At 43.4% G+C, this 25,664-nt stretch overlaps 2 protein-coding genes across 2 annotated transcripts in view; both read left to right on the top strand.

Annotated features, from left to right (window-relative positions):
- LOC117876138 (cytosolic phospholipase A2 epsilon-like) overlaps positions 1 to 19,920 on the top strand; it is a 53,555-nt gene extending 33,635 nt beyond the window's left edge. The window contains exons 13-21 of the mRNA XM_034767976.1: positions 3,732 to 3,868; positions 4,804 to 5,029; positions 7,632 to 7,746; positions 8,243 to 8,380; positions 10,825 to 10,932; positions 12,348 to 12,536; positions 15,831 to 15,997; positions 18,174 to 18,360; positions 19,688 to 19,920. Coding sequence (XP_034623867.1) covers positions 3,732 to 3,868; positions 4,804 to 5,029; positions 7,632 to 7,746; positions 8,243 to 8,380; positions 10,825 to 10,932; positions 12,348 to 12,536; positions 15,831 to 15,997; positions 18,174 to 18,360; positions 19,688 to 19,920 — 1,500 coding nt within the window. The remainder of the gene's footprint in view (positions 1 to 3,731; positions 3,869 to 4,803; positions 5,030 to 7,631; positions 7,747 to 8,242; positions 8,381 to 10,824; positions 10,933 to 12,347; positions 12,537 to 15,830; positions 15,998 to 18,173; positions 18,361 to 19,687) is intronic.
- A 5,309-nt stretch (positions 19,921 to 25,229) lies between these two features.
- The window catches only part of EHD4 (EH domain containing 4), a 66,914-nt gene continuing 66,479 nt past the window's right edge, over positions 25,230 to 25,664 (top strand). Inside the window, exon 1 of the mRNA XM_034769145.1 lies at positions 25,230 to 25,480. Within this exon, the coding sequence (XP_034625036.1) occupies positions 25,245 to 25,480 (236 nt within the window). The 5' untranslated portion in view covers positions 25,230 to 25,244. The remainder of the gene's footprint in view (positions 25,481 to 25,664) is intronic.

Genomic DNA, 25,664 nt, shown 5'->3' with positions numbered 1-25,664 from the left:
GATCACTGAGTGGCATGGGAAAGAGTCCTACCGCAGAGAAAGATATAAAGATCTTTGGCAGATCTTCGGAATATTGCAGAGTACCTCCATGAAAGTTTCATCAATATCTCGCAGGAGGATTCAAGGGACATCTCCAAGTACATAAACAAACTTCTCTGCATGGCCCCCTCTGGTAATTCTAGAGGGGAATGAAACACAGATAGCAACTCTACCTCTCTTGGTTGTACCACTACCTCTTCTAGTACAAGTAAATTAATGATAAGTCAAAAGATGTGTCCTGCTATTTTGGGGATGCCATCCCTCTAATTGAAAATGTATCTCTACACTTACCCAAGGTTCCTTCCCCTGCATTGGGGTCACCCGTGCTTTACTGGCAGGCCTGTGGAAGGAATCAAAAACAGGTCCCGGCTCGCAGTGCAGCTGGATTCCCCAGGTTGCCTGTCCTCCATACTCCTCCTTCTCTTCCTCATCCACCAGCTCTTCCACCTCACTGTGCACATCCTGTGACTCGGTTTCCATGGAAGTATCCATGGAGGTGTGGGAAGTGGTGGTGGGGTCTCTGCCAAGTACAGCATGCAGCTCTTATAAAAGCAGCAGGTCTGTGGCACAGCAGATCGAGTGTTGCCTGTCTGGCTTTCTGGTGTGCCTGCCGCAGCTCCTTGGCTTTCACTTGCACTGCTGTTGATCCCTGTCATAGCCCTTCTCCTGCATCCCCTGAGCAATCTGTTCATAGATGTTGACATTTCTATGGCTGGTGTGGAGCTGTGCCTGAATAGCCTCTTCAGGCCTAGGAGGGCCAATATCTCCTGTCTTTTCTGGGCAGGAGCACGTCTGGAGCAAGGAGCTGGCATGGTCAGCTGGACAGTTGAACTCAACAATGGAGAACTGCTAGGGGTGCTTGCCAAGCCGGGCAATCAGAAAAAGGAATTTCAAAAATTCTATGACCCCTGGGTTGGGGAGTCCACAATTGAGACCAGAGCAGACATTATGGGGCATTGTGGGACAGACGTTGGAGGACAGTTAGGGGTGAGATAAGTAACGCAGTGTCTACACTCACACTGCATCAACCTATGTACATCGACTGTGGCTCTACACTGCTTGAGGAGGTGGTGTTAGTAAATTGGCATAATGGAACACTTACGTTGGTGGGAGACAAATGTAAGTGTAGACACATGCACAACTAGGTCGACATAAACTGCCTTGTGTTGACCTAACTTTGTAATGCAGACCAGGCCTCACTGTTTACAATTGATTTGAACCTGACTTTCCATTTGCACCTGTGCTGCGTGGGTGCAAAAATACTACCATTCTGAGTTAGTTGTGTTTACAACTACTTTGTACTCACTTAGCAAGTGCAAATGACTACACAAGGTACACACTGGGCAGGTTTAAAGTCATCCACACCTCTGAACAAAAATGATACTTCCTTAAAGACTTTAGGCTAAATTTACCATTTGTGCCAGCAGTGTCTTTAGCCCAATGCATGGTATCTCTCTTTAGTGTTAGTTGAGCCAACTTATCTTTCATGTATCAGAGGGGTAGCTGTGTTAGTCTGGATCTGTAAAAAGCAACAGAGAGTCCTGTGGCACCTTTAAGACTAACAGATGTATTGGAGCATAAGCTTTCATGGGTGAATGCTCACTTCGTCAGATGCATATAATGGAAATTTCCAGGGGCAGGTATAAATATGCTGGCAAGAATCAGTCTGGAGATAACGAGGTTAGTTCAATCAGGGAGGGTGAGGTCCTCTGCTAGCAGTTGAAGTGTGAACACCAAGGGAGGAGAAACTGTTTCTGTAGTTGGCTAGCCATTCACAGTCTTTGTTTAATCCTGATCTGATGGTGTCAAATTTGCAAATGAACTGAAGCTCAGCAGTTTCTCTTTGGAGTCTGGTCCTGAAGTTTTTTTGCTGTAAGATGGCTACCTTTACATTTGCTATTGTGTGGCCAGGGAGGTTGAAGTGTTCTCCTACAGGTTTTTGTATATTGCCATTCCTGATATCTGACTTGTGTCCATTTATCCTTTTATGTAGTGACTGTCCAGTTTGGCCAATGTACATAGCAGAGGGGCATTGCTGGCACATGATGGCATATATAACATTGGTGGACGTGCAGGTGAATGAACTGGTGATGTTGTAGCTGATCTGGTTAGGTCCTGTGATGGTGTTGTTGGTGTAGATATGTGGGCAGAGTTGGCATCGAGGTTTGTTGCATGGATTGGTTCCTGAGTTAGAGTTGTTATGGTGTGCTGTGTGATTGCTGGTGAGAATATGCTTAAGGTTGGCAGGTTGTCTGTGGGCGAGGACTGGCCTGCTTCCCAAGGTCGGTGAAAGAGAGGGATCATTGTCCTGGGTGGGTTGTAGATCACTGATGATGCGTTGGAGAGGTTTAAGCTGAGGACTGTAGGTGATGGCCAGTGGAGTTCTGTTGGTTTCTTTCTTGGGCTTGTCTTGTAGCAGGAGGCTTCTGGGTACACGTCTGGCTCTGTTGATTTGTTTCCTTATTTCCTTGTGCGGGTATCATAGTTTTGAGAATGCTTGGTGAAGATCTTGTTGGTGTTGGTCTCTGTCTGAGGGGTTGGAGCAGATGCAGTTGTACCTCAGTGCTTGGCTGTAGACGATGGATCGTGTGGTGTGTCCAGGATGGAAGCTGGAGGCATGAAGGTAGGCATAGCGGTCGGTGGGTTTTCAGTATAGGCTGGTGTTAACGTGGCCATCACTTATTTGTACTGTGGTGTCTAGGAAGTGGACCTCCCGTGTAGATTGGTCCAGGCTGAGGTTGATGTTGGGGTGGAAGCTATTGAAATCGTGGTGGAATTCTTCCAGAGTCTCCTTCCCAGGGGTCCAGATGATGAAGATGTCGTCAATGTAGTGTAGGTAGAGGAGGAGCGTGAGTGGACGAGAGCTGAGGAAGCGTTGTTCCAGGTCAGCCATAAAAATGTTGGCATATTGTGGGGCCATGCGGGTGCCCATGGCGGTGCCACTGGTCTAGAGGTATATATTGTCACCAATTTTGAAATAGTTGTGCGTGAGGATAAAGTCACAGAGCTCAGCAACAAGTTGTGCTGTGTCATCATCAGGGATACTGTTCCTGACAGCTTGTATTGTATTGAGCATTGGCCTGCTAAACCCAGGGTTGGGAGTTCAATCCTTGAGAGGGCCACTTAGAGAACTGGGGCAAAAATCAGTACTTGATCCTGCTAGTGAAGGCAGGGGGCTGGACTCAATGACCTTTTGGGGTCCCTTCCAGTTCTATGAGATAAGTATATCTCCATATTAAAAAAATATATATTCCTAGATGACCAATATCTGCTGACAAGGTCACAACAGTGATAGTTTATTGCATTTAGTACAAGTCTATTATAATCAGGAGATAACAATTCCTGTATTTTTATGTTGATGTAGAGGATTTTTTAGGAGAATTGAAAGTATTGAGGTTAGTCTCCAGTTATGCTCAGTGTTTAAAATTCCATGCCTAACATGAGAGCCTTTGCTTTCCAATTGCTAAGCAGTAAGTTACAGAAAACTCAGAGTAATTCCAGTTATTTCTATGCAGCATGGTTAATTCAGATCATGTCTCTGCTTGCAAACTGATCATATACATTTTTTTTTTACCTTTTAATCAGGGCCTGAACTTCTTAACATAATTTCTACTCATCTCTATTCTAATCACTAATTGTCCCCACCCCTATAGTTATTTTTCATTAAATGTATGCTTTTTTGCATTGAATAGGTACCAGTGGTGGCATTCATGACAACAGGTGGTGGTACTAGAGCACTGACAGCAATGTACGCTCACCTGTTGAGTATCCAGAAGTTGAATGTTTTGGACTGTATTTCATACATCACTGGTTTATCTGGCACAACATGGTAAGGAGAACAACAAGCTTCTGACACAAAGAAATTAATTAAAGATATAATCTCCAGAGTGGTGAAATGTTTATTAGTCTCCAAGTAGTTATGTATGTGCCCATTGTAACCTAGTTTAAATATCTAATTATTATTATTTGCATACACAAACCAAGAAACCATCACTGTTTATGGTTTCCAGAGGCCTTTCTGGCCAACGGAATTATAATTAACAAGCAGCTTTATTCATCTAGTGTGGCTTTTTCATGTCAGCCTTTGTTAGGTGTTTACCAATATTTGCTATCATCCATGATCATGTGTGAATGATATCAACACTGGAAAAGTAGCAAAGTGAATTGGAGAGATTAGAGCATCTGAAGCTACAGGCAATCAAGGGAGACCTGGTGCTAATAAATGTACAATCCTACGCCACCAGCACAAGTAGGAAATAATAATTAATAAATAATATATAACTCTTAGCGAAATGGATTGTTGTAATAAAGCAGCCACACCCATCACATTAAAACAATCTTGTTTTAATTTGATGGTGTTAATACTATCCTAATATCACTTTTTCATGTACCTAAGCAATGTAGTTGCTGCAGGGAAGGTGTGGAATAAGGATTGGGGAGTTTGTTACAAATCCAAAACTTGAGCTAGGCTTCCAAATTGTTTGCTGAAATTCACAAACCTTTTGGCAAACCTGGACTGGGTATCAAGCAAGTCTGAGCCCATTTAATGGAAATTTTATGAAAGTTGGTGGTTTCAGTTAAATTTAGTTACATTTCACTGAGATTTTTGGTTTCATTCAAACCCAAAAGGCACATCAAGATGTAAACCCACGCACCCAATCTGAAATCAAGAAATGTTGTCCAGTGCTCTCTAAGCCAAAACTTGAGGGTTTCAAAGAGCTCTAATTTTGAACCCCAACTTTTCCTTATATTTCCTTTTCTCAGGACAATGTCAAATTTATATGAAGATCCTGACTGGTCACAGAAGGATATGGAGGCATCAGTCAGTGATGCTCGGAAACACGTGATCAAAAACAAGTTCTTGGCCTGTTTTTCCGTGGATCGTCTGAAATACTATGTAAAGGAGCTGCACCAGCGGAAACAAGAGGGGCACAAGATATGTTTTACAGATCTGTGGGGACTCATCATTGAAGCCATGTTACATGATGGGGTACTATAGAACATTTGCCCTTTTCAGAGTCTTCCTCTAAGTAGCTAATCTTCTGAAAGTAGAAATGAGGATAAACTGTAAACCCTAACTGGATACACCCACTCAACATGGCTGCAGAGTTATCCACACAAATAAGTTTTATTTGTTGACTGCATCATAGATATGTTAAAATTAGACCTGTTCAAAAAACAGGAAAGAAACCCCCTGCCCATGGAAACTCTAGAAAATCCAAAATTCTTTTTTAAGAGCTGATTTTTCAAAGTGCCTTAAAACCCGTATGCATAGAGAGATTGCCTTGATAATGCATATGCTACAAGTGGAGCTGGGATAGAGCATGTGGTGCAAATTTGGAATTTTTTGGTCAAGCGGTTCCCAAAATGCGGCCCAAACCTTTTGGCATATGAGCTGCTTTTACTTTTCGAAGTGCTCTCAAATCCATGTTCAATTTTGAGGAAGTTTCACCCCCCCCACTACCACCCCATAAATGCTTCCCCAAAGCCATCTACCCTTCTCTTCACATCCCACCTTGTACCAGGTTAGTGGGTAGTATTGTGTCTGGGAGATAAAGCCTAGTATGAGGGAGAAAGGGGGCTGGGGAGATAGGTGAGGGAGGGGAGCAGGGCCGGTGCAATCAATAGGTGAACTAGGTGGCCGTCTAGGGCGCCTAGTGGTTGAGGGCGCCTAAAAGCCCGCTCAGGCGAGGAGGTGGAGTGGAGGTGAGCTGGGACGGGGGGGGGGGGGGGGGGGGCCGCCCGCAGCGGGGGGGGGGGGGGGGCGCACAGGGGAACCGCTCCCCGCCCCAGATCACCTCCACTCTGCCTCCTCCAGTGAGCACATAGCCCCCACTCTAATTCTCCTCCTATTGGCGCCGCAAGCCTGGGAGGGGAGGAGAATTAGAGCGGCCCCGGCATGCTTAGCGGAGGAGGTGGAGCGGAGGTGAGCTGGGGCGGGCTCCCCGGGCAGGGTTAGCTGCCGCAGAGGGGGGCTCCTCGGGCTGGGTTAGCTGCCGCGGCGGGTGAGATTAGCTGCCATGGGGGGGCGGGGTTAGTTGGGTGGGGGGGTGGCGCAAGGTGGAAGTTTCACCTAGGGCGCGAAACTTCCTTGCACTGGCCCTGGAGGGGAGTAGCTACCATATTGAAAATGACACAAAAGAGGCTAGTGCAAGTGTCCTGGCCAGGTTGAATCTGTTGTCCACCAGGAGAGGCTCACTGAACGCCTGCCAGACAGCTGTAAGTAGGGCTGATTCTCTCTGGGGAGCCAGAAACAGACACACTCCAAGCATGCCACAGCATGTAACGCTGAGGTGAAAAGCAGCACTTATGACTCCACGGGCATATGGAACTGAGAGTGGGCTAGGGAAGGAGGAGGAGGCAGCACACTCACTGAGATGAATGAATTTTCATTTTGTTGTTGTCCATAATGGTTCAATATTTCATTTTCCATGGAATTTTTCTATCCCCATTTTTTGTTCCCCAAATCAGTAACTCTTCTAAATGAATTAATTTTGATTTTTAAAAATGATTCCCGCTCCCCCCCTATTTTTGAAAAACAATCATTGTGACTCTGAGATGAGCAGTGAAAATTAGCAACATAAAGAACCAAATCAGACAAATAATAATAATAAAAAAAAATACAAATTTCACTGGATGACCAAGCTTTTTCAGATTTAACCATTTCCATCAAAACTTTCTACATTTAAAACACACACACACATAAAATCCCCTATTTTATTATTATTATTTACTTATTCCACAAGGTCACTGAAAAAAATTCAAAATTTCAACTCCCTCCAATTAAAAGACAATAGGAGAATTTCGTGACTGCTGATGCAGACAGATGCGAGTATCATTTCTCTGGGTTAGCAAAACCCTTTGCTCCCAGAGTTGAATTCAATCCAAAGAAAGGCAGGTAATGTTGGCAGTGCTGCTCTCCTTCAAGGTTCCAGACCAGGGTGTGGGGAGCAGTGCCACCCTCCCCATGAAGCCACTTCAGGGAGGTGCTGAATCAGCACCTTGTGCAACCAGGCTGGCACTTAACACTGTTCCCAGCCAGCATTGCCCTCTATTGGTCAGTGCTGCATAGTGCAAGTCACCTGTGCCCACAATGGAAACAGTTAAGTTCTAGCCACACTACAGATTTAAACCATATCGTACCTGGGCTCTTCATTCTTGTACAGTTGTGCTGTAGTAGTGGTTTTCCTGTGACATTTACCCTGTCTGGATGAAATGACTCATGCATGATCTCAACTGAGAATTTTTTTTAAAAAGTGTGTGTGGGCCCATTTTTTTTAAATAAGCAAAAGGTAAAAAATGACAGTTTTCACCAGTGGAATCTTTGAATTTTTCAGTATACAAAACCTTGGCAAACTGATTTTTAAACAACTTTAAGCATGAGACTACTCACGTGCTTAAAGTTAAGCACATGCTTATGTGCTTTGGTGGATCAGGAACAGAGTGCTCAGCACATTACAGGATCAAGCCCATAGAGGAGAACCTGGTTGGAATCCACTAGGCATTTCATTGTAATATTCCAAGCCCTAATACAGTGGTAGGTCCCTATGTGATTTAAATTTTCCTCAGTTATGTATCTTATTTCCAAACAGGAAGACCAGCATAAACTCACAGATCAGCAACAAGCACTAAGTCATGGTCAGAATCCCCTGCCCATCTACCTTGTTCTCAATGTGAAGGACAAAATTAGCAATCGAGATTTTAGAGGTAATAATTATGTTCTAGACATTTATTTTTCTTTAAATCTAACAGGGTTCATCTTAGGGTTAGGCAAACTGGTTAACTTAATGCAAGAATCCTTCTTAATTCACTCAAAAGTGGGCTTATGTTTCTTATTAATTAAATTTGTGTCTCTCTATATTTCTGGTTTTGCCTGCAATCAGAAGCAGAATATTAAGACAGAGGCTAGTATCACAAGATTATCTGGCCTGCACAGAAGCAGGAAGTACCAGAAATCTCATGAGCTTTCCAGACACCTGTGGTCGAAGAGAATTCATTCTCCATGCTCATCACTGTTATATCTGTATTGAATAAAAGTGGCTAGTTAGAAAATATGGTAGTTCAGCAACTAGTTTGTCATGAAGAGGCTGAAACCAAAATCTTATTCCATTAATAACTCAATTTATTTATATAACAACAATATTTTTCTTTACCCGCAGTCAGGTTACTGCAGTAATACCTTTTCTTGTGACTCTTTCTTTAGAATGGATGGAGTTCACTCCCTATGAGGTGGGACTCCTTAAATATGGGGCCTTCATTCGTGCTGAGAATTTTGGAAGTGAGTTCTTCATGGGTAGGCTGATGAAGAAGCTCCCAGAATCCCGGATCTGCTTCTTGGAAGGTGATTTATTGTCCTGGAAAAATGTAAAGTAATGTAACATAAGCCAGTCACTGGCAAGCCACAGTTTTATGGTTGCTGCAATTGGTACAGTCTCACCTTCTAGAAACTGTATAAGGTGATGTATCTGAACCAATAGCATGTCATGATCTGCAGATTTAAAATTTCTCTATAGTGAAATTAAGTGAGTTAGATTAGTCTGATTTCATTATACTGTCATGCACAAGGCATCTGAAAGATACTTTTTCACCTTTATTTGAACAAAATTTTCAAAATGTTGAAGTTTGCTCAAGTACTAGTCTCTTCTGGATCCCAAATCTATGAAATTCAGCCCCTGGTATAGAATGGTCCTACCGCTGACTTTTAGTGCTGATTGATTCAGCAATGTGACATTGAAACATAACCTAATAATCATCAGTACAGGTCTGTCTCATCTTACCCGGGGGATCCGTTCCGCGGTTAGCGCGTAAAGCGAAAACCACGGATAGCCAAAATCCCATTGAATTCAATGGCGGGCGAAATCGCCTGCACTACAAGTACAGTATTAAAATTGTTTGTTTGTTTGTTTTTTTGACGACCACGTAAAGTTGAAATCGCGCATGTTAAATGCGCGTAAGATGCAACAGACCTGTATGTCTAATATTCTGAAGCAGTGCAGCTGTTCTAAGGAGAGTCTTTTGCACATACTGCATCCCCAAACTTTTTACAAATGTAAAGAATACAATGTAATAAATAATATCAGAGAGCAGAGATGACCAGAAACAGATGAGAGAGAAATGAAACAGCATGTAGTTTTTCAGATGAGTTTTAGAAAGAGATGTGGCGTGGATGAAGCAGAAGGAAGCAGGAAGAGGCTGCCAATTTGTGGCTGGTTAGCAATATTACTGTCACTGTGACAGACATGAATTACAGTTAAAAAGTGTAGTAAAATAATAACAATATCTACCACATATGTATATGTAGTCTTGTTGTAGCTGTATCAGTCCCAGGATATTAGAGAGTCAAGGCACGTGAAGTAATATCTTTCATTGGACCAACTTCTGTTGGTGAGAGAGAGAAGCTTTCTAGCTTACACAGAGCTCTTCTTCAGGTCAGCTCTTCTTCAACTCATGCCATGGCTACACTAGAGAGCTTACAGCAGCGTAGCTGTACCGATGCTGTAAGATCTCCTGTGTAGCCACTCTATGCCAGCTTGAGAGAGCTCTCCCGTCAACATAATTAGACCACCCGCAATGAGCGGTGATAGCTGTGTCGGTGGGAGATGCTCTCCCGCTGACATAACGCTGTCCACACTGGCACTTCTGAGAGTGAAACTTATGTCGCTCAGGAATGTGTTTTCCCCCGGCTTTATAGGACTATAGCACAGTACTGTCTATACAGCTTCATCAAACTATGTTATAATATAAATTATGAGGGCACAACTGGGTTGTAACCAGATGCCTCAATATGGTAATTCTGTATTGTACATAGAATCTAATATTTCCTTCCCTTCCTTTTGCATAAGCACTGCACACAGCTATAGAAAAAGAAAACCCCTGGCTTACTCTTCCTGCTTCTCACCCTGATTGCTGTAACTAAAAAGGATTTATGTAAAGGGAGTTTCAGGTTCCTATTATTAAATTAGCAATGTTGTGACTATTTGCCTGTATGGAGCTTTCACAACAGCCGCTCGAAAAGGCTTTCAGTGACAGCACCAAACTGCCTTTACACTGCTCACACCCAGGAAAGAGAGGATGCTGACTAACATAGGTCATGTGACCCCTAACTACATTCAGTGATTGGCTGGAATGCTCTTGGAAGTGCTCTTTGTAATTCCCAGCTTGGTGTACATGTAATCTCCCAACTGCTCAGACCCAGCTACTTCTGGACCTCATTCAAATCCCCCAAACTGGCCAACATTTCAAATCTTCAGGAAATGTAGTATTTGCATTGTTGCCAATTCATGTGATTTCCCCTCCCTAGCCCCCCCAAGTCGTGCAATACTTGGTATTTTTCTTAAAGCCCAATTCCTGGAGGTATGCGATTAGTTGGGAATCTGAGCTGTCATTTTTTTTAAAAAGTAAGCTTCCAACCTGGATTGCATATCTATAGCCGAAGTGCAATCCAAATGAGTAAAGAATTTGGGACTGCAAGAACCAGAGTCTTGAAAGAAAATGCAAAAGTCTGATGATCTTTTTAATAAAGGAGCTATTTGCAGTGTAACAACAAATATAATGAACCTACAAATTTATGAAACGCACTATGTAGCCTATGCCAGTAGATGGTGCTCTTTATATTTACTATACATGTGAGCATGCAGAGCAAGAGAGAGATGCTTCTTTTTTATATGGAACTCTCCTAACAGAAAGAAATTGAATAAAGTTTACTAGTAAGGATAGAAGGCAATTTTTAAATAAAATGCTTTGAAGTTACAGGTTTTTCTCTGTCAAATTTCTTTCATGTCACAGGGATCTGGAGTAGTGTATTTTCCTTGAACCTTATGGATGCCTGGTATATCTCCTTTGAGTCAGAAGAGTTCTGGCACAAATGGACCCAAGACAGAGTTATTGACATTGGTTAGTTATTTTTACATTGCATTTTTGCTTTACTTTTTCTTAGGGTTATTTTATTTAATTACTTTACTAATTTATTTATTATCTAATACATGAAGCGGAAAGCCATGTCTTGAGTTACTGTGCAGCAATCATTTTGGTTGATTGAGAAGCAGAATTGATGAGATCTACCATAGATGCAAATGAGATGCCCCTGCAGGAGGAGGTTAAACTGTCTAAGAAACTTATCAGAGGGGTAGCCGTGTTAGTCTGGATCTGTAAAAAGCAACAGAGTCCTGTGGCACCTTTAAGACTAACAGATCTGTTAGTCTTAAAGGTGCCACAGGACTCTCTGTTGCTGTATAAGAAAAAATACTCTTGAAAGTCTGGGAGGTGGGGCTTATCCTTCCAGGGCCCACCATTCTTCTATGTTCTCTGTCTAGCCAAACAACAGATGTGTGTTCTCCTTGCGAGTGAGGTTTAACCTACTCTTGTTTCCTTTGTTAGTTTTTGCTGTTTGCAAGTGGTTTTTATTTTTGATCCCACTCAGGAATTCATTTTATTTTTTATCCCACTCAGGTATGTTTCCTTATAGTTTTACTTACCATTCATTAGGATTCCCAGAGATGTAAGACATACATTATAATAACAGTAATAATAATAAAAAGCAGCATAGATGTGCATGATGCTTTCCAGAAATAAAAGATATTGTCCCTGCCCCAAGGAGTTTATGGTGCAAAGGTCCAATTCTGTAAACCTTTACTACTGAATAATATAGTCCTTGTTACTGTGGGTCATTTCACTAAGGTCAATAAAAAGCACTACACTCAATAGTAAAGGCTTGCAGGTTGGGGACCAAAATGTGAGATACAGTAAATCCTTACAACAGACACTGTGGAGAAAGAAGAGCACTGCAGCAAATATTACTATTTTATCTTGTTGCATTTGTAAACTGCAGCTTGTTGTTTATATATATATATATAACTAACTAGTTAGTTTAGTTAGTTAGAACAAGAATAAAAAGATTGATTTTGTTGGAGAGACAGGAAATTAGTAAAGAAATGTGTGTGTGTGTGTGTGTGTGTGAGAGAGAGAGAGAGAGAGAGAGAGAGAGACATGGGAAGGATGCAGGAGAGGAAAATTATGTTAGGTGCAAAATGTCAGCTTGGATAAGGTCAGGGGCAGAGAGAAAGAAGTTACAGTATACCAGGTTAAAGAGAACTATATTATTGGCAAGGCTTTTAGTAGTGCTGACTGAGAAGAGGAGGCAGATTTTGGAAAGGTTAGACAGATAAGCAACTAGCTCTGTGGAGAACCTGGATGTTAGGAGAGAAGGAAATTGAAATGAAGCCAAACATATACTATCATAATTTATTATTATAGAGGATTATCCCCAAAATGAATCCAGATATACAAAACTTTTATCATTTTCTCTGCAGAGGAAGAACCTGTTCTACCTACGAGGCCAAGCGAGTTAACTACTCGAGTGGTCTCCCCCCCAGAGAGCCTTTCAACTGTTTTTCGAGATGTTCTTATGTTGCGGCCAGCAGTTTCAGAAATCCACAATTTTCTAAAGGGTTGCCAGATGCACAATAACTACTTGGAGAATGAGTTTTCTAGATGGAAAGGTATGGTGATAACTTCCTATTTGAAGCTGCATTTTTAAAGATTGGGATGGGGTCTGGAATTTAGTGTGGATAGCTGTGGTCCTTAGTGGAAGTGAATGAAGTGACTCAAATAGTTCTGTTACTTTGTGAGAAATTCATGGTTGTAATACATGGTGGTGTGGTGTAGTATGGTATGATATGATATGATATGATATGATATGATATGATATGAAGGCTTCACGGGTATAAATTTGGATACACCCATTACCCATAAGTGGCAAAGCCATGAGTAAATTATGCAGGCTATTATTATATTGCTGTTGTTTATATTCCAGATATGCCCCAAATATGGAAAGGATTGTCAAGACATTGAGGAGGCTGAAGTTTCTGCCTCCCAAACAAATGCCTAGGAAACCTTTATACCACAACACAGTATCACATATTCTGTATATGCCATGGATGTTACAGAACATTTGCTCTAGGAATGTTTTAGACAGCTTTCAAAAGTGCATTTGGATTATTTTTTTGGGCCCTGTGTTTCAAATGTCAGAGGTCTTAGTTACCATGACTCTAACTATGCAGGGCTTGGAGAAAGCCATAAAAGCCTCTAGAATGGATATTCAAACCTTTCTATACCTAAATACATCATGATTTTAGGTAAGATAGCTCACAGTCCTGCAGGGCTAGAAGCAAATGCAGTTTCCTGCTGGGAATCTCCCCTTCCCAGTGATATAAAGATCCTGTTTTTAGCTTTGCTTTTGATAATGGATTTTAAAGCTGTGACATTTTTACTTATAGAAAGGCTGTTATTGGTGCATGACTGAATCTTGCCCACCTTGGGCATGTATCATTTTTGGGGAAAATCCACATTTAGAGGAGGAGAAAATATTTCTTTTGTAGGTTGATTTAAGCTTCTCAGAGGTTTGGAATGTAAGTCCCCGGGGGATGGATTAGTTGCCAGAGGGCAGACAAGGCAGTTAAAGGTACACGATAATTCCTTTATCACATGGCTTTGCAATTTATACCCCTGGGGGAATTCTGCGCCACTGTATGTGCGCAGAATTTATGTCACCCACGGATTTCTTTGCTTCCCTGCAGAAAAATAACTTTCTAACAGGGAAGCAAAGGGAAGCTGCAAGAACAATGTCATGCCACTCCCTAGCCGCACAGGTACATCGTTTCAGGCACCTGGAGCAGCCGGTGGAGAAGTAAATCACCACAGGGCTGGGGACACCCCAGCCAGTGGCTCCTACCCTGAGCCAGGATCAGCTACTAGTCTCGGCTGGGCTGGAGGCAGGAGAGGATGGGACTTCCTCTTCCCCTACAAGGAGTGGCTGGGGCTGTGTCAGACCCACCCCCAGAAACCTCCCCCAGCTGCAGTAAGCTCAGCATCCTCCCCAGCTTCCTCCCCCATCACTCCTCAGCTGCAAGAGGAGGGGTCACTATATGAGGAGCTGCTCCCCCATCCTCCCAACCCCAATTCATCTGGACCTTCCATACCCAGACACCCCTGCCAAGCTTCACCCCATACACCCAGAACCCTCCTAACATTCCATACCTGAACCCCACTCCCACTGAACCTCAAACTGTGCATTTGGAGTCCCCCTGCACCCAGACCCTCTGCCTCTGGACCCCCACTCCTACACCCCAGACCACCCCCCACTGAACTACCTGCATTCAAACCCCCGCCCTGATGAGCCCCACCTCCCCACACCACCCTGAGCCCCCACATCTAGACATCCATGCCACTCACCCCCAACTTGCTGCACCCAGACCCCCACCCCACCAAGCCCCACTCCCCCAGCACCCAGACTCCCCTGCTGAGACCCCCACACCCAGACCCCTCCGCTAAGCCCCAACCACCTTCACCTGGAAGCCCCTGCAGAGTCCTATTGCCCCTGTGCCTGGAACCCCCACAATAAGCTACTGTGCATCCAGATCCCGCAACACCTAGACCCCCCCCTGAATTGCCTGCACCCAGATTGTCCCACAGACAACCCTTTCATCCCACACCCGGATCCCCCTACACTGAGTCCCTTCACACTTGGATCCTGCCTGGTTGAGCTGGCCTGCCCCACACCTAGTGCACCTGGTGCAGAGGGGCATGGCCCCAGGGTGTTTCTGGGGAAGGCCCTGGCCTTGTGCTGTGTCAGAGTCAGGTGCAGCCTCACTGCTGAGTCCATGTCCTGGGGGTGGGGGGACTGCAGGGTGATCTCCTACCTTTGTGCAGCCAGTGGCCTGTGCTCCCCACTGCCATGCTGGAGCCTCTACATTTATTTATTGACAAATAAAACTTACAGAATTTTTAATTTTTTTGGCACAGAATGCCCTCAAGAGTAAATTTATCACAAGTAGCATGTGTGTGGGTGAGTATATATGCAGTAGTTGCAGTTAAAAAGTTGTCTTTTTCCCTTTTTACTGGTAGGTAAGTTTTACTGGCTCTGGCGGTATTCCCCATTATAAATATAGAGAATTCGTCTTAAACCAGTAATATTTCATATACCAGTGAAAGGAAAAAGAAAACTGTATAGTTGCTCTAAATGTACATATATCTATCTTTGGTCCTTATATGACCTCACGACCATAGTATCTGGACACCTCCCTGTCTTTATCCCCATGAAGTAAGAAAGTACTATTATCCTAATTTTTCATATGGAGAACTGAGATAGAGAGAGACTTAGGCCTTGGCTACACTTACCCGCTAGTTCGACGGCTGGAAATCGAACTTCTGGGTTCGACTTATCGCGTCTAGTCTGGACGTGATAAGTCGAACCCGGAAGTGCTCGCCGTCGACTGCGGTACTCCAGCTCGCCGAGAGGAGTACCGCGGAGTCGACGGGGGAGCCTGCCTGCCGAGTGTGGACCAAGGTAAGTTCGAACTAATTCGAACTAAGGTACTTCGAACTTCAGCTACGTTATTCACGTAGCTGAAGTTGCGTACCTTAGTTCGAATTAGGGGGGTAGTGTAGACCAAGCCCAAATGACCTGGCCACTGTCATACAGGAAGACTGTGGCAGAGTAGGGAATTGAACTCTGGTCTTGTGTGTCCCAGCCTAGAGCCCCTTTGTCTGCAGAAAGCATTACTTTATGCTGCCCAAAAGGGTGGTTGCTGCAGGTCAATAATGCAAAAGGCAGAATGAGGAAACCCAGACGTGAAGAACAAAAAGATTGAACTACAGTTGTACAAAACTGTGTCTGGAGTCAAAAAGGGAGCTGAATTCTCTTTCGACTCTCTAACTCTGTATTGTCCTCAGAGTAGTAGAACACCTACCTTTGCAGTGATGCGCACTCTTGACAAGAAATATTTTTCTGGTAGACTGTGAGCTTGACTGTCACCCCAACCAGCTGACAGGAGCAGCAGATCACCTCACTCTGGTAGACACTGCATTTGCCTTCGAAACCAGTTACCCACCACTTATGAGGCCTGAGAGGAAAGTGGACCTCATCCTGCATTTCAACTACAGTTCAGGATCACAGATAGCGGTCAGACTTTTTGCCTTTTTCTTCAGTAATATTCCCCCTTTCAGCTGCCAGAATTGTTAACTCTCCATTTCCAAACACTTAAAGAAAAAGTTGTTTCTAACAGGAATAAACTTGTATTACCAGTGGTGTGAATCCTTGTTTCAGGATCACCGGACTGTGTGCTCTGTATAAAAAACGCTACCTAGGCCCAGATCCACAAAAGGACTTAGGTGTCTAACTCTGACTTTAGGCACCTAAATCCAAAATATAGGCACCAATGAGAGCCTCAAAACCCCTGCTCAGCCACCACCTAACCCTGCAGGCACGTAAGACACCTACATTATTTCCGTAAAAGTCCCCTAGAAGCTTAAGTTTCTGCCACTGGATATGTGCACTGCTGCCTCAGCTAGACAGCCGGACACCTATCTCATGTCCAAGCCTCAGCGGGATCCTCAAACCAGGAGAAACTATGGGTTGCTATGGCTATCTTACCAGAGGGGCCCAAACTGGTAGGCATTCTCAAAGCATGTCCGACTTCGGTTGGAGGGATGGGAAGGAGGCAACCTCCACTATATCCTTGAGCCCAATGATTATGGCACTCACTTAATAAGTAGGAAACTAATTTTCAAATCTCTTCCTTACATTAGGCAGATGGGGGGATTGAACTGGGGTCTCCCACATTCTGGATGAATGCCCTAACTATTGAATTAAAAGTTATAAGAGAGGCTGCTGCGTCTCCTCCTTCCAGCATTTTCACTAGGAGCTAAGCAAGGACTGGCTTAGTTGCCTGACTCCAGGAGAGGGTTTACAGCTTTGGATCCCAAGTAGAGATAGGTGCCTCGCTCCAGCCTGGGCTTAGATGCATAAGCCTCAGAGAGGCAGGGCTTAGAAAAAAACCCTTTCATCAGCATCTGCTATTGGCTTGTTTAGGCAGCTCCTCAATTAGTTTTTGTGGATCCCATTTTCAGGTGCCTATCTCTCCCCATTCATTGTACAGGAAACCTGCCAAACTCAGGGTTTGTGAATTCCACTGGGTGGCTAGGCACCTTACTTATAGTAGAGATGATGTGCAAGTTTCTGGATTGGGCAAAATTTTCTATCACTTGTTCAACACGTGTTATGGGTATGTTAACATACGGGAAAAATTATTCTGGCTACTTTGGGATTATCCGAATGTGAAAGATTTTAACCTTGAGGGGATGGGTGGGGAGGGTGTACTTTGGTTAATTTTGAAGAAATTCGGTTTAGAAATAGTGAAGTTATAATCACTTGAAAATTACACATGCCACCACATGTATAGGTGTGCACTTCCAGGTATAAACATGCTTTCACACACATTTTTATGTGTGGGAAACTGCACATTCAGTTAAACACACCCCTAACCATTTGAGTGTTTGATCCTTGTGGTCAGACATTCAAATACATGCAAAGACAATTTGAATGTTTCACCAGATATCTAAATGCAAGTACTTGTGTATATCATCACGAGGATTGGACTTTCAAATAAAAGCATTTGGTGCTTTTTTTTAATCCCAGTGTTTGATCAGACATTCAGAGAACCCAAGGTGCCTTGCCATCTCAATAACTGTGATTGACTTTTTAGGGCTTGACTGGGTAACCATTACAGTGATGAGTTTCAATGGGAGTATACATGTGAGTGAGCACCCACCACATGAGTAAATCCTGCACAATTAGGTTCTTAACATGCAGTTCTTTTGTCACAAAAATCTTAACTCATCCACATAATAATATACTAACCTATGGTGCCTCATGCTCTGAAGGAATCCAGTGTGGTATACAAACTCAAAGTGATATGTAAACTATACATAGGGATCACTTCACCAGCACCTGAAATGCAGCCACAGCTCTGGCAGAAAGGGTAAGGTTACCAGGTAGCAACTGTGAAAAAATGGGACAGGGGGTGAGGGGTAATAGGCACCTATATAAGAAAAAGTCCCAAAAAATGGTACTGTCCCTTTAAAAATGGGACATCTGGTTACCCTACGGAGGGGGATGTGGGAACTGTAGTTCACAGTGCGCTAGACGCTACCACCCTTATTCGTGTTGCTTAGTGACTTACTCTACAAGTCTCCAGAAGACTTACTCTACTCTTATTGAAGTCTATCTCTTAAGTAAATCTTGGTCTTAGTCTTGTCATTGGTTCTGATGTTTTGTTTTCCCCTCTGTGATTACCCAGCCTTTGATAAAAGCCTCTAAGTACTTCTCAGAGCAGGGAATCCCTTTCCCCAAAATTGTGCCAGGTGAAGAAGAAGCAAAAAGTCCAAAGGAGTGCTACATAGTTGGAGACAAAGAAGGCCCAGAAACACCGGTAGTGCTTCTTTTCCCACTAGTGAACGACACCTTCAGAAACTACAAAGCACCTGGTAAGTTAGCAGCAGCCAATCACTTTACTAAAGCCAGCATGATGAGCTTATCCATTCTCTGGATTCCCACTTTTAATTTTATTAAAATGAACCTATATTGGCTGGGTGCCTGTAAAAGACTTTGCTTTTAGACTCCTCACTATAGTACCAGGTATGTCTATCATAGAATATCAGGGTTGGAAGGGATCTCAGGAGGTCATCTAGTCCAACCCCCTGCTCAAAGCAGGACCAATCCCCAGCTAAATCCTGAACTAAGTCTACATTGCAATAAAACACACGTGGCTGGCTTATGCCACATGACAGGTTGCAGGGCTATAAAATTGCAGTATGGATGTTTGGGCTTGGGCGTCTACACTGCAATTTTATAGCCCCAGAGCCTGAGACCTGAGAAGTTTCTGTTCACTTCACTGGGTTCTTGACTCTGAAACCTCAAATTGACTGTTTTAAATGTCAACCTTGTTAACTACTTGAATGCTGATCATTTTTAATAGCCATATCCACCTAATGTGCTTATCTCATAATCTCAAACTGCCTCCTATGTGCCAAAAGCCTCAGCTGTTCCCTACCCAAGTGCTAAAACCTCCTGCTTCCCCCAGGACATCTTCTACAATACAAGTTATTCATTATCAATACAAAAATCTACCCTACGTTGAAAATGGAAAATTTGAGGACATCATATAATAAATTGAATTTAATATCAAAATGTACAATATGGGGGCTGCTGTAATAATTTTTTAATCATTTTTGTATTAAAAATTAAAATCGCATCCATTTCTTAAATGAAGCTGCCATGGAATTTCCAGTCTATTGCATCAGAATCCCACAGAATCCAGGCGTCCTGCTACAGAGTTTAGATGTAGCTTGTCACAAAATACATGAGGCCTAATGATTAATATCACTATTTCTCCTTTGTAATAAACTTGATTCTGCCACTCATCTCTTAACACACGCTTCCTCTTTTTCCCCAATCCCTCTTTCTGTATGCTGACTGTCATCAAGGTACACGCCTCTCCTGATTTGGCAGTGGATGTGCAACTTTTTCTAAGATCACTATGAATGTCTCCCAGTGTGCTGGCCTGTAGGAGGTGCTCAAAGAATGATGCAGTCCCTCACCACATCAGGCATCTAATTTCCACCAGTCTTGAGAGTGGTGATTCAGGCAGCAATGTAGTGAATTAAGCTAAATATACTCCTAAAACATCCTCACAGCAATAAAATCTCACGGGAGAGAAATCTCTGGTCTGTGACTGATTGTGTGCACATGGCTGATAAAGCCTAGGACTATAATCATGTCGCAATAATAAACCTAATTGCTATTTTCCTCTAGGTGTGAAACGTAGTCCCTCAGAGATGGCAGAAGGTGAAATTGATGTTGCCGATGTCAATGGTTCATATAATATAAATAATCTGCGCTATTCAGAGGAAGATTTTGACAAGCTGGCAAAACTGAGTTACTACAATGTCCAGAATAATAAAGACTTGATTCTTCAGGCCTTGCGTATAGCTGTGGAACGGAAAAAACAACATAGAAATAGTCTCAAACCTCATACTCCTCTGTGATGATATATCTTTCTCTCCCATCATTGGGAAGGATCCCAACATTCTACTGATTGTCCAGCATTATGGAATACGAAAGAAATATCCATCTGTTGATATTACTGAAGAAAAAAGGAACTGAAACAGACAGTGATGGAAATCCAAAGAATGCTAAAAATAGCATTCAATCTGTACCAGGAAAAACTATATCTGCCTGTCAGAAATGGGAATAAAGATAAAGAGGAAAGCTCTTCCATAATTTATTCATGTGCTTCCCTTGTTAACACTCTCAGCAGAGTGGCCAAGTACTGAATTGGTGTTGAGGCTGAACTAATGCTGTCACTTCTAGAAGTGGCCTTTCCAAGTCAAGGTTGAGGCAGATTGGCAAGGAAATGTGAAGCAGCTTGCATTGCCATTGTTTGTGCTGTATCTATTATGTCAATTAAGAGAGGACTTCCACTACCAGGACTGCCAGTCCAGAACCTTTAAAGAGAACAGAATCAATTTTTAAATAAAATAATTAACATACTAAGATTTCTATACAAATATATATAAATATGAAGTAAAATTTTGCATAATAAAATGTTTTGTTGGATTCTAAGTGGTAATAATGAGATTTTTTTTAAAAACAACGTCCTCTTCTATTAGCAGAACTATTAATGCAAATAGTTGGTTCTGTATTCACAACTAGCAAAGAGTCTGGCATAGAGATGATGCAAGCACCAGAGTTCAGCATTGGAACTGAATGTGAACTTTCCTAGTGTTTTGAACAGTTTGAATTTGGGATTCCAGTTTAGGCTCATCTCAAGTAAGACAATCTCACACACAAAAATTTCCTAAAGTGAAATTAATTTTGTAGAAACATAGCAGAGGTTTAGTTTTTAAGTCTAATGTTATTGAAACTCAGATCACTGATATGTGCCTGCAAACTTGATTTTAATTTAACAAACTTTTCGGGTGTGGGAACATCCTTAATTTTTTTCTGTTACATTCTGTTACAAAGGCCCCCTGTTCCTACAAACCCTTCCAGGCCTACAAGAGAGGAAGCGCAATCCAGCAGACTTTAGGAGGTTCAGTGATTAATGGGAATGGTCCCTTGGTCTGCTTGCTCACCCCACTGCTAACCCAACATTCTGTGGAGGGAAGTCCTGATGCTGCAGACTTTCCATGGTCTTCAAAAAGGAAGTCTTACTTCTGCAAATTCCTGTTGGTCCTCAGGATCAGGGCTCTCATCCAAGGAGGGCACAAGTGTGTCACTCTTCCTTTTGGCTTCATAGTGCCATAAGAACTAGAATTCTGCTGAGTGCAGGAAAGGGGGAGGGAAATGTGGCTGGGTAGGAAGCTTGATGAGCAGAACCAAGAGAAGAACCACTTCCCTTACCTTCCTGCTGCTTTTTAGATCCCATGAAGGGCTTACAGGGAGTGATAAGCCCCTTTCCCACATCTTGTGCAGCTCCATGAGTAACATTTTCTTGTATGAGACACCAAGTAAGAGTTTCCCTCTCAGGGACTCTCTGAATTTTAGAGGGAGTAACAAAATAAAGCTTTATACTGGAAATCAGTTGCAACCTTAAACAAGGAGCATGTTAACGAAGTTTAATAGACATAAAAATGGAACCTCTTGAAGACTACACACAGAGGTATCATACATGAGTAAGAAAACTCAGAACTTCAGAACTATGTAAAAATGTGCTGATACTGTGCATGGTTAAAAGATGTTACTATCCCAGACTTCAATAACATATAGCATGATTCTGCAGACCCTTTCTCCCACATGTAGTACCACTGACTTTGCCAGGATTATGTGCAGGCACACACCCCCGGCAGAAGGAATCTTCTATCCACTGATAGAGCAACACAAAGCTGGCTGAATACATCGGCGAATTGGCCCCATGCTGTGTATGTGAGTAGGTTGCCTCCTATTGGTTTGTTGCAACTTAGAAGCATTATAAGGTTATTTTTATAGCTGTTATGTAGTGAGCTCTTAAGTAATACACAGATGTTGGTTGGAAGAAGTAATAATGACTACAATATGTTTACGTTCAACACCTTCGATGAGCAGTCATCAAAAATAAGAAACATGAAACCAAACTTAAGAAAGGGGAAACAAAACTTAAGAAATGGGTATTTCCAAAAAAATGAGGAAGCCAGTCAAAACGTGAAGCACTTTAAAATACTTAGACTCAGCATGGAGGTTTCCTAAATACACCACAACAGAGTTACAAATGGCTTGCATAGTCTTAAACAAAACATGAAGCAGAAATGCAAGCAAAACCAGAATGGTTAAAATACAAGCGGTTATTTGAGCCCAACAGCTAATCTTTGAGGGGAAGGGAGAGGAGAGGGAATCCACTCCTACTGAAGCCAAAAGATGAGAGCATAAAATGTGGTATTCAATAAGCATGATGGAAAGTAGGAGGTCTAACCAGGATTTTGAAAAGTAAATACTCACCAAATCTCGTTTGTAGCTATGTTGGACTACCAAGCAGTAATTAAGGAGGAAAAGGATGTTGCAAAGAAGTTTAATGACTTTGTATCAGCCTTCACCATGGAGGTCATACCCTCTAAAGCCAAATACGGACCTAGCTTCAGCAAGGTCTTGCCCATTCACCCAGATCCACCCCAAAGTTTTACCTTCTAGATAGGCAGCAAGCCTATTTATTTATTTATTCCTTTTACCTGATAAGTCTCTGTTCAATGCATTGAGATTTTTAAAGCAATTAGGGGATTTAGGCATACATCTTCCATTAAAATGCTTTAAAATTAATGGAATGTGTCTAAATCCCGTAGGGTGCTTTGAAAATCTCAGTGCATTGGACAGAGACTGATCAAGTAAAAGGGATAAATAATAAGAAATGATCACTTAAAACTACACATATAATGTGATCATCTACATCTATTAGATCAGTTCCACTGAAAAATGTCAATGTTAATATGATATGAAATTTAGGTGTCTCTAGAAAGGAAGAAGATGCTCAGTCTGGGCTAGCTTGGCTTCAGTGATACACATTACATTAGGTACAGACTTCTCAGATGATAATGGATGGCTACATCTGCTGTATCTAGAAGATAAACTATTGGGAATTTAGGACGAAAAATGGACAAAACTTTGCTACTCCAGGTCCATAGCTAGATATCAGGGACCAGATTTTTATAGTGGAATAGGAGAAACACATGGTTCTGACCAAAACTTTGATGGAACTGGTGAGACCCAGGTACCAGATCTGTGTTGCTTTTGCACTGGATTGTGCCGAAGTCTGAAGTTTTTCTGGTCAAGTAGGAGTTGCAACATGTGTCCTTTATTTGGGATCAAAAACTGGTAGGAGCTGGCAATTTCTAGGTAGTGGATGTGTGTGTGTCTTTACCCACCTCTTGAGGAGAGATGCACAGGGATCTGGATTTCTACAAGAAGTAGAGCCAGCTGCCCTTCTTCTCTATTTAACTGGTTTCAGAGTAACAGCCGTGTTAGTCTGTATCCGCAAAAAGAAGAACAGGAGTACTTGTGGCACCTTAGAGACTAACAAATTTATTAGAGCATAAGCTTTCGTGGACTACAGCCCACTTCTTCGGATGCATATAGAATGGAACATATATTGAGGAGATATATATACACACATACAGAGAGCATAAACAGGTGGGAGTTGTCTTACCAACTCTGAGAGGCCAATTAATTAAGAGAAAAAAAACTGAACAAAACCACTAACCCAGGAACCTATCCTTGTAACAAACCCCGATGCCAACTCTGTCCACATATCTATTCAAGTGACATCATCATAGGACCTAATCACATCAGCCATACCATCAGGGGCTCGTTCACCTGCACATCTACCAATGTGATATATGCCATCATGTGCCAGCAATGCCCCTCTGCCATGTACATTGGCCAAACCGGACAGTCTCTACGCAAAAGAATTAATGGACACAAATCTGACATGAGGAATCAAAATACTCAAAAACCAGTGGGAGAACACTTTAACCTGTCTGGTCATTCAGTGACAGACCTGCGGGTGGCTATATCACAACAGAAAAACTTCAAAAACAGACTCCAAAGAGAGACTGCAGAGTTAGAATTGATATGCAAACTAGACACAATCAACTCCGGTTTGAATAAGGACTGGGAATGGCTGAGCCATTACAAACATTGACTCTATCTCCCCTTGTAAGTACTCTCACACTTCTTATCAAACTGTCTGTACTAGGCTAGCTTGATTATCACTTCAAAAGTTTTTTTTCTCTTAATTAATTGGCCTCTCAGAGTTGGTAAGACAACTCCCACCTGTTTATGCTCTCTGTATGTGTGTATATATATCTCCTCAATATATGTTCCATTCTATATGCATCCGAAGAAGTGGGCTGTAGTCCACGAAAGCTTATGCTCTAATAAATTTGTTAGTCTCTAAGGTGCCACAAGTACTCCTGTTCTTCTATTTAACTGGTAGAAGTTTGGTATGAAGAGACTAGGATGAGGGTGCTGAATGTTTTTGAGGTGTTGCTCTGCCAGTTTCAACAGTGTCCGGCTAAAAGCTGGTGCAGTTTTTCTCTATTCAGACGTAGAATTGGGGGAAATGAGGATAAAAAATTGGCAAAATCAACCACAATCTGGGTACCAGATACATGTTTTTATAGTATTATTGGGCTAAAGTGCATCACAATCCAGCTTATTCCAGTGAAGTAGGAGAGGCTATGTTTGTTTTCTATTCAGATTGTATAATTTGGGGATTGGGCCAAAATTTGCGAGATCCATGTGGATCCAGGTGCTGGCTGTGGATATTGGTAGAACTCCTGCAGGGATGGATTGGGATCTAGGCTTTTTTTTCCCACAGTAAGATCCTCTAGATTTGTCCATTCGTGCCACCGAATTTGGGACTAATAAGGTCCTAAATCTGATGGGTCTGGCAGGGTTCATGTGCCAGATCTCAATGTCTGCGGTGGCTGCGTGGCAGGAGAGAGTCCAGGCCCACAATTTTTTAGCATGGACAGGGGATTGGGGGGCATTAGGGGCTGGACTCAGCAGGATGCAGGCCCCAGGGGATGCCGGTGCCGGCTCTGGAGTTGCGTGCGGCTTCGTGCTCTGGGAACGTGCGGGGATGGGGCAGCGGTGACTCCACTTGATCGGTGTTGATGGGACACTAGGGAACCTGGGCTCCAACACCCCCAGGCCGAGGGTCAGTCCGGGTTTCCCCAGCGGTGCGCAGACCCGCCGGAGAGCGAGAGGGTTGGACAAGGCCGGGCTGGCTCCCCGCCCCGGGGGCGGTGCTCGGGCCGTGCCCAGGGAGGAGGGGCGCTGCCGGCCGGCCGCCAGTGAGTCAGTCTGTGCGGCGCTGCGTGTAGCGGGCGGCGGGGTCGGGATGTTCAGCTGGATGGGGAAGCAGGCGGGCGGGCGCGAGGGGGCCGGCGGCGGCGACGCGGTGCAGACGGTGACCGGGGGGCTGAAGGAGCTGTACGCGCGGCGGCTGCAGCCGCTCGAGGACTATTACCGCTTCCAGGACTTCCACTCGCCCACGCTGGAGGAGGCCGACTTCGACAACAAGCCCATGGTGCTGCTGGTGGGGCAGTACAGCACGGGCAAGACCACTTTCATCCGGTAAATACCCCTCCCCCCCCTCCCTGCCTGCCTGCCTGCCGCCCTCCCTCCCTCAGCACCCCCCCCCCCCCCGCCCTTCCTCTGGTAAATACCCTCCACTGCCTGCCTGCCTCCGCTAATCCCCCGCGCCTCCCTGTCTTCCTTCCGCAAATCCCCCCCGCCCTTCCTCTGGTAAATACCCCCC

Source organism: Trachemys scripta, chromosome 4, assembly GCF_013100865.1.
Source record: "Trachemys scripta elegans isolate TJP31775 chromosome 4, CAS_Tse_1.0, whole genome shotgun sequence".
In the NCBI taxonomy this organism is placed as follows: domain Eukaryota; kingdom Metazoa; phylum Chordata; order Testudines; family Emydidae; genus Trachemys; species Trachemys scripta.
Note: the sequence above shows the minus strand (reverse complement) of the source record. Positions and strands in the feature narration are given on the sequence as shown.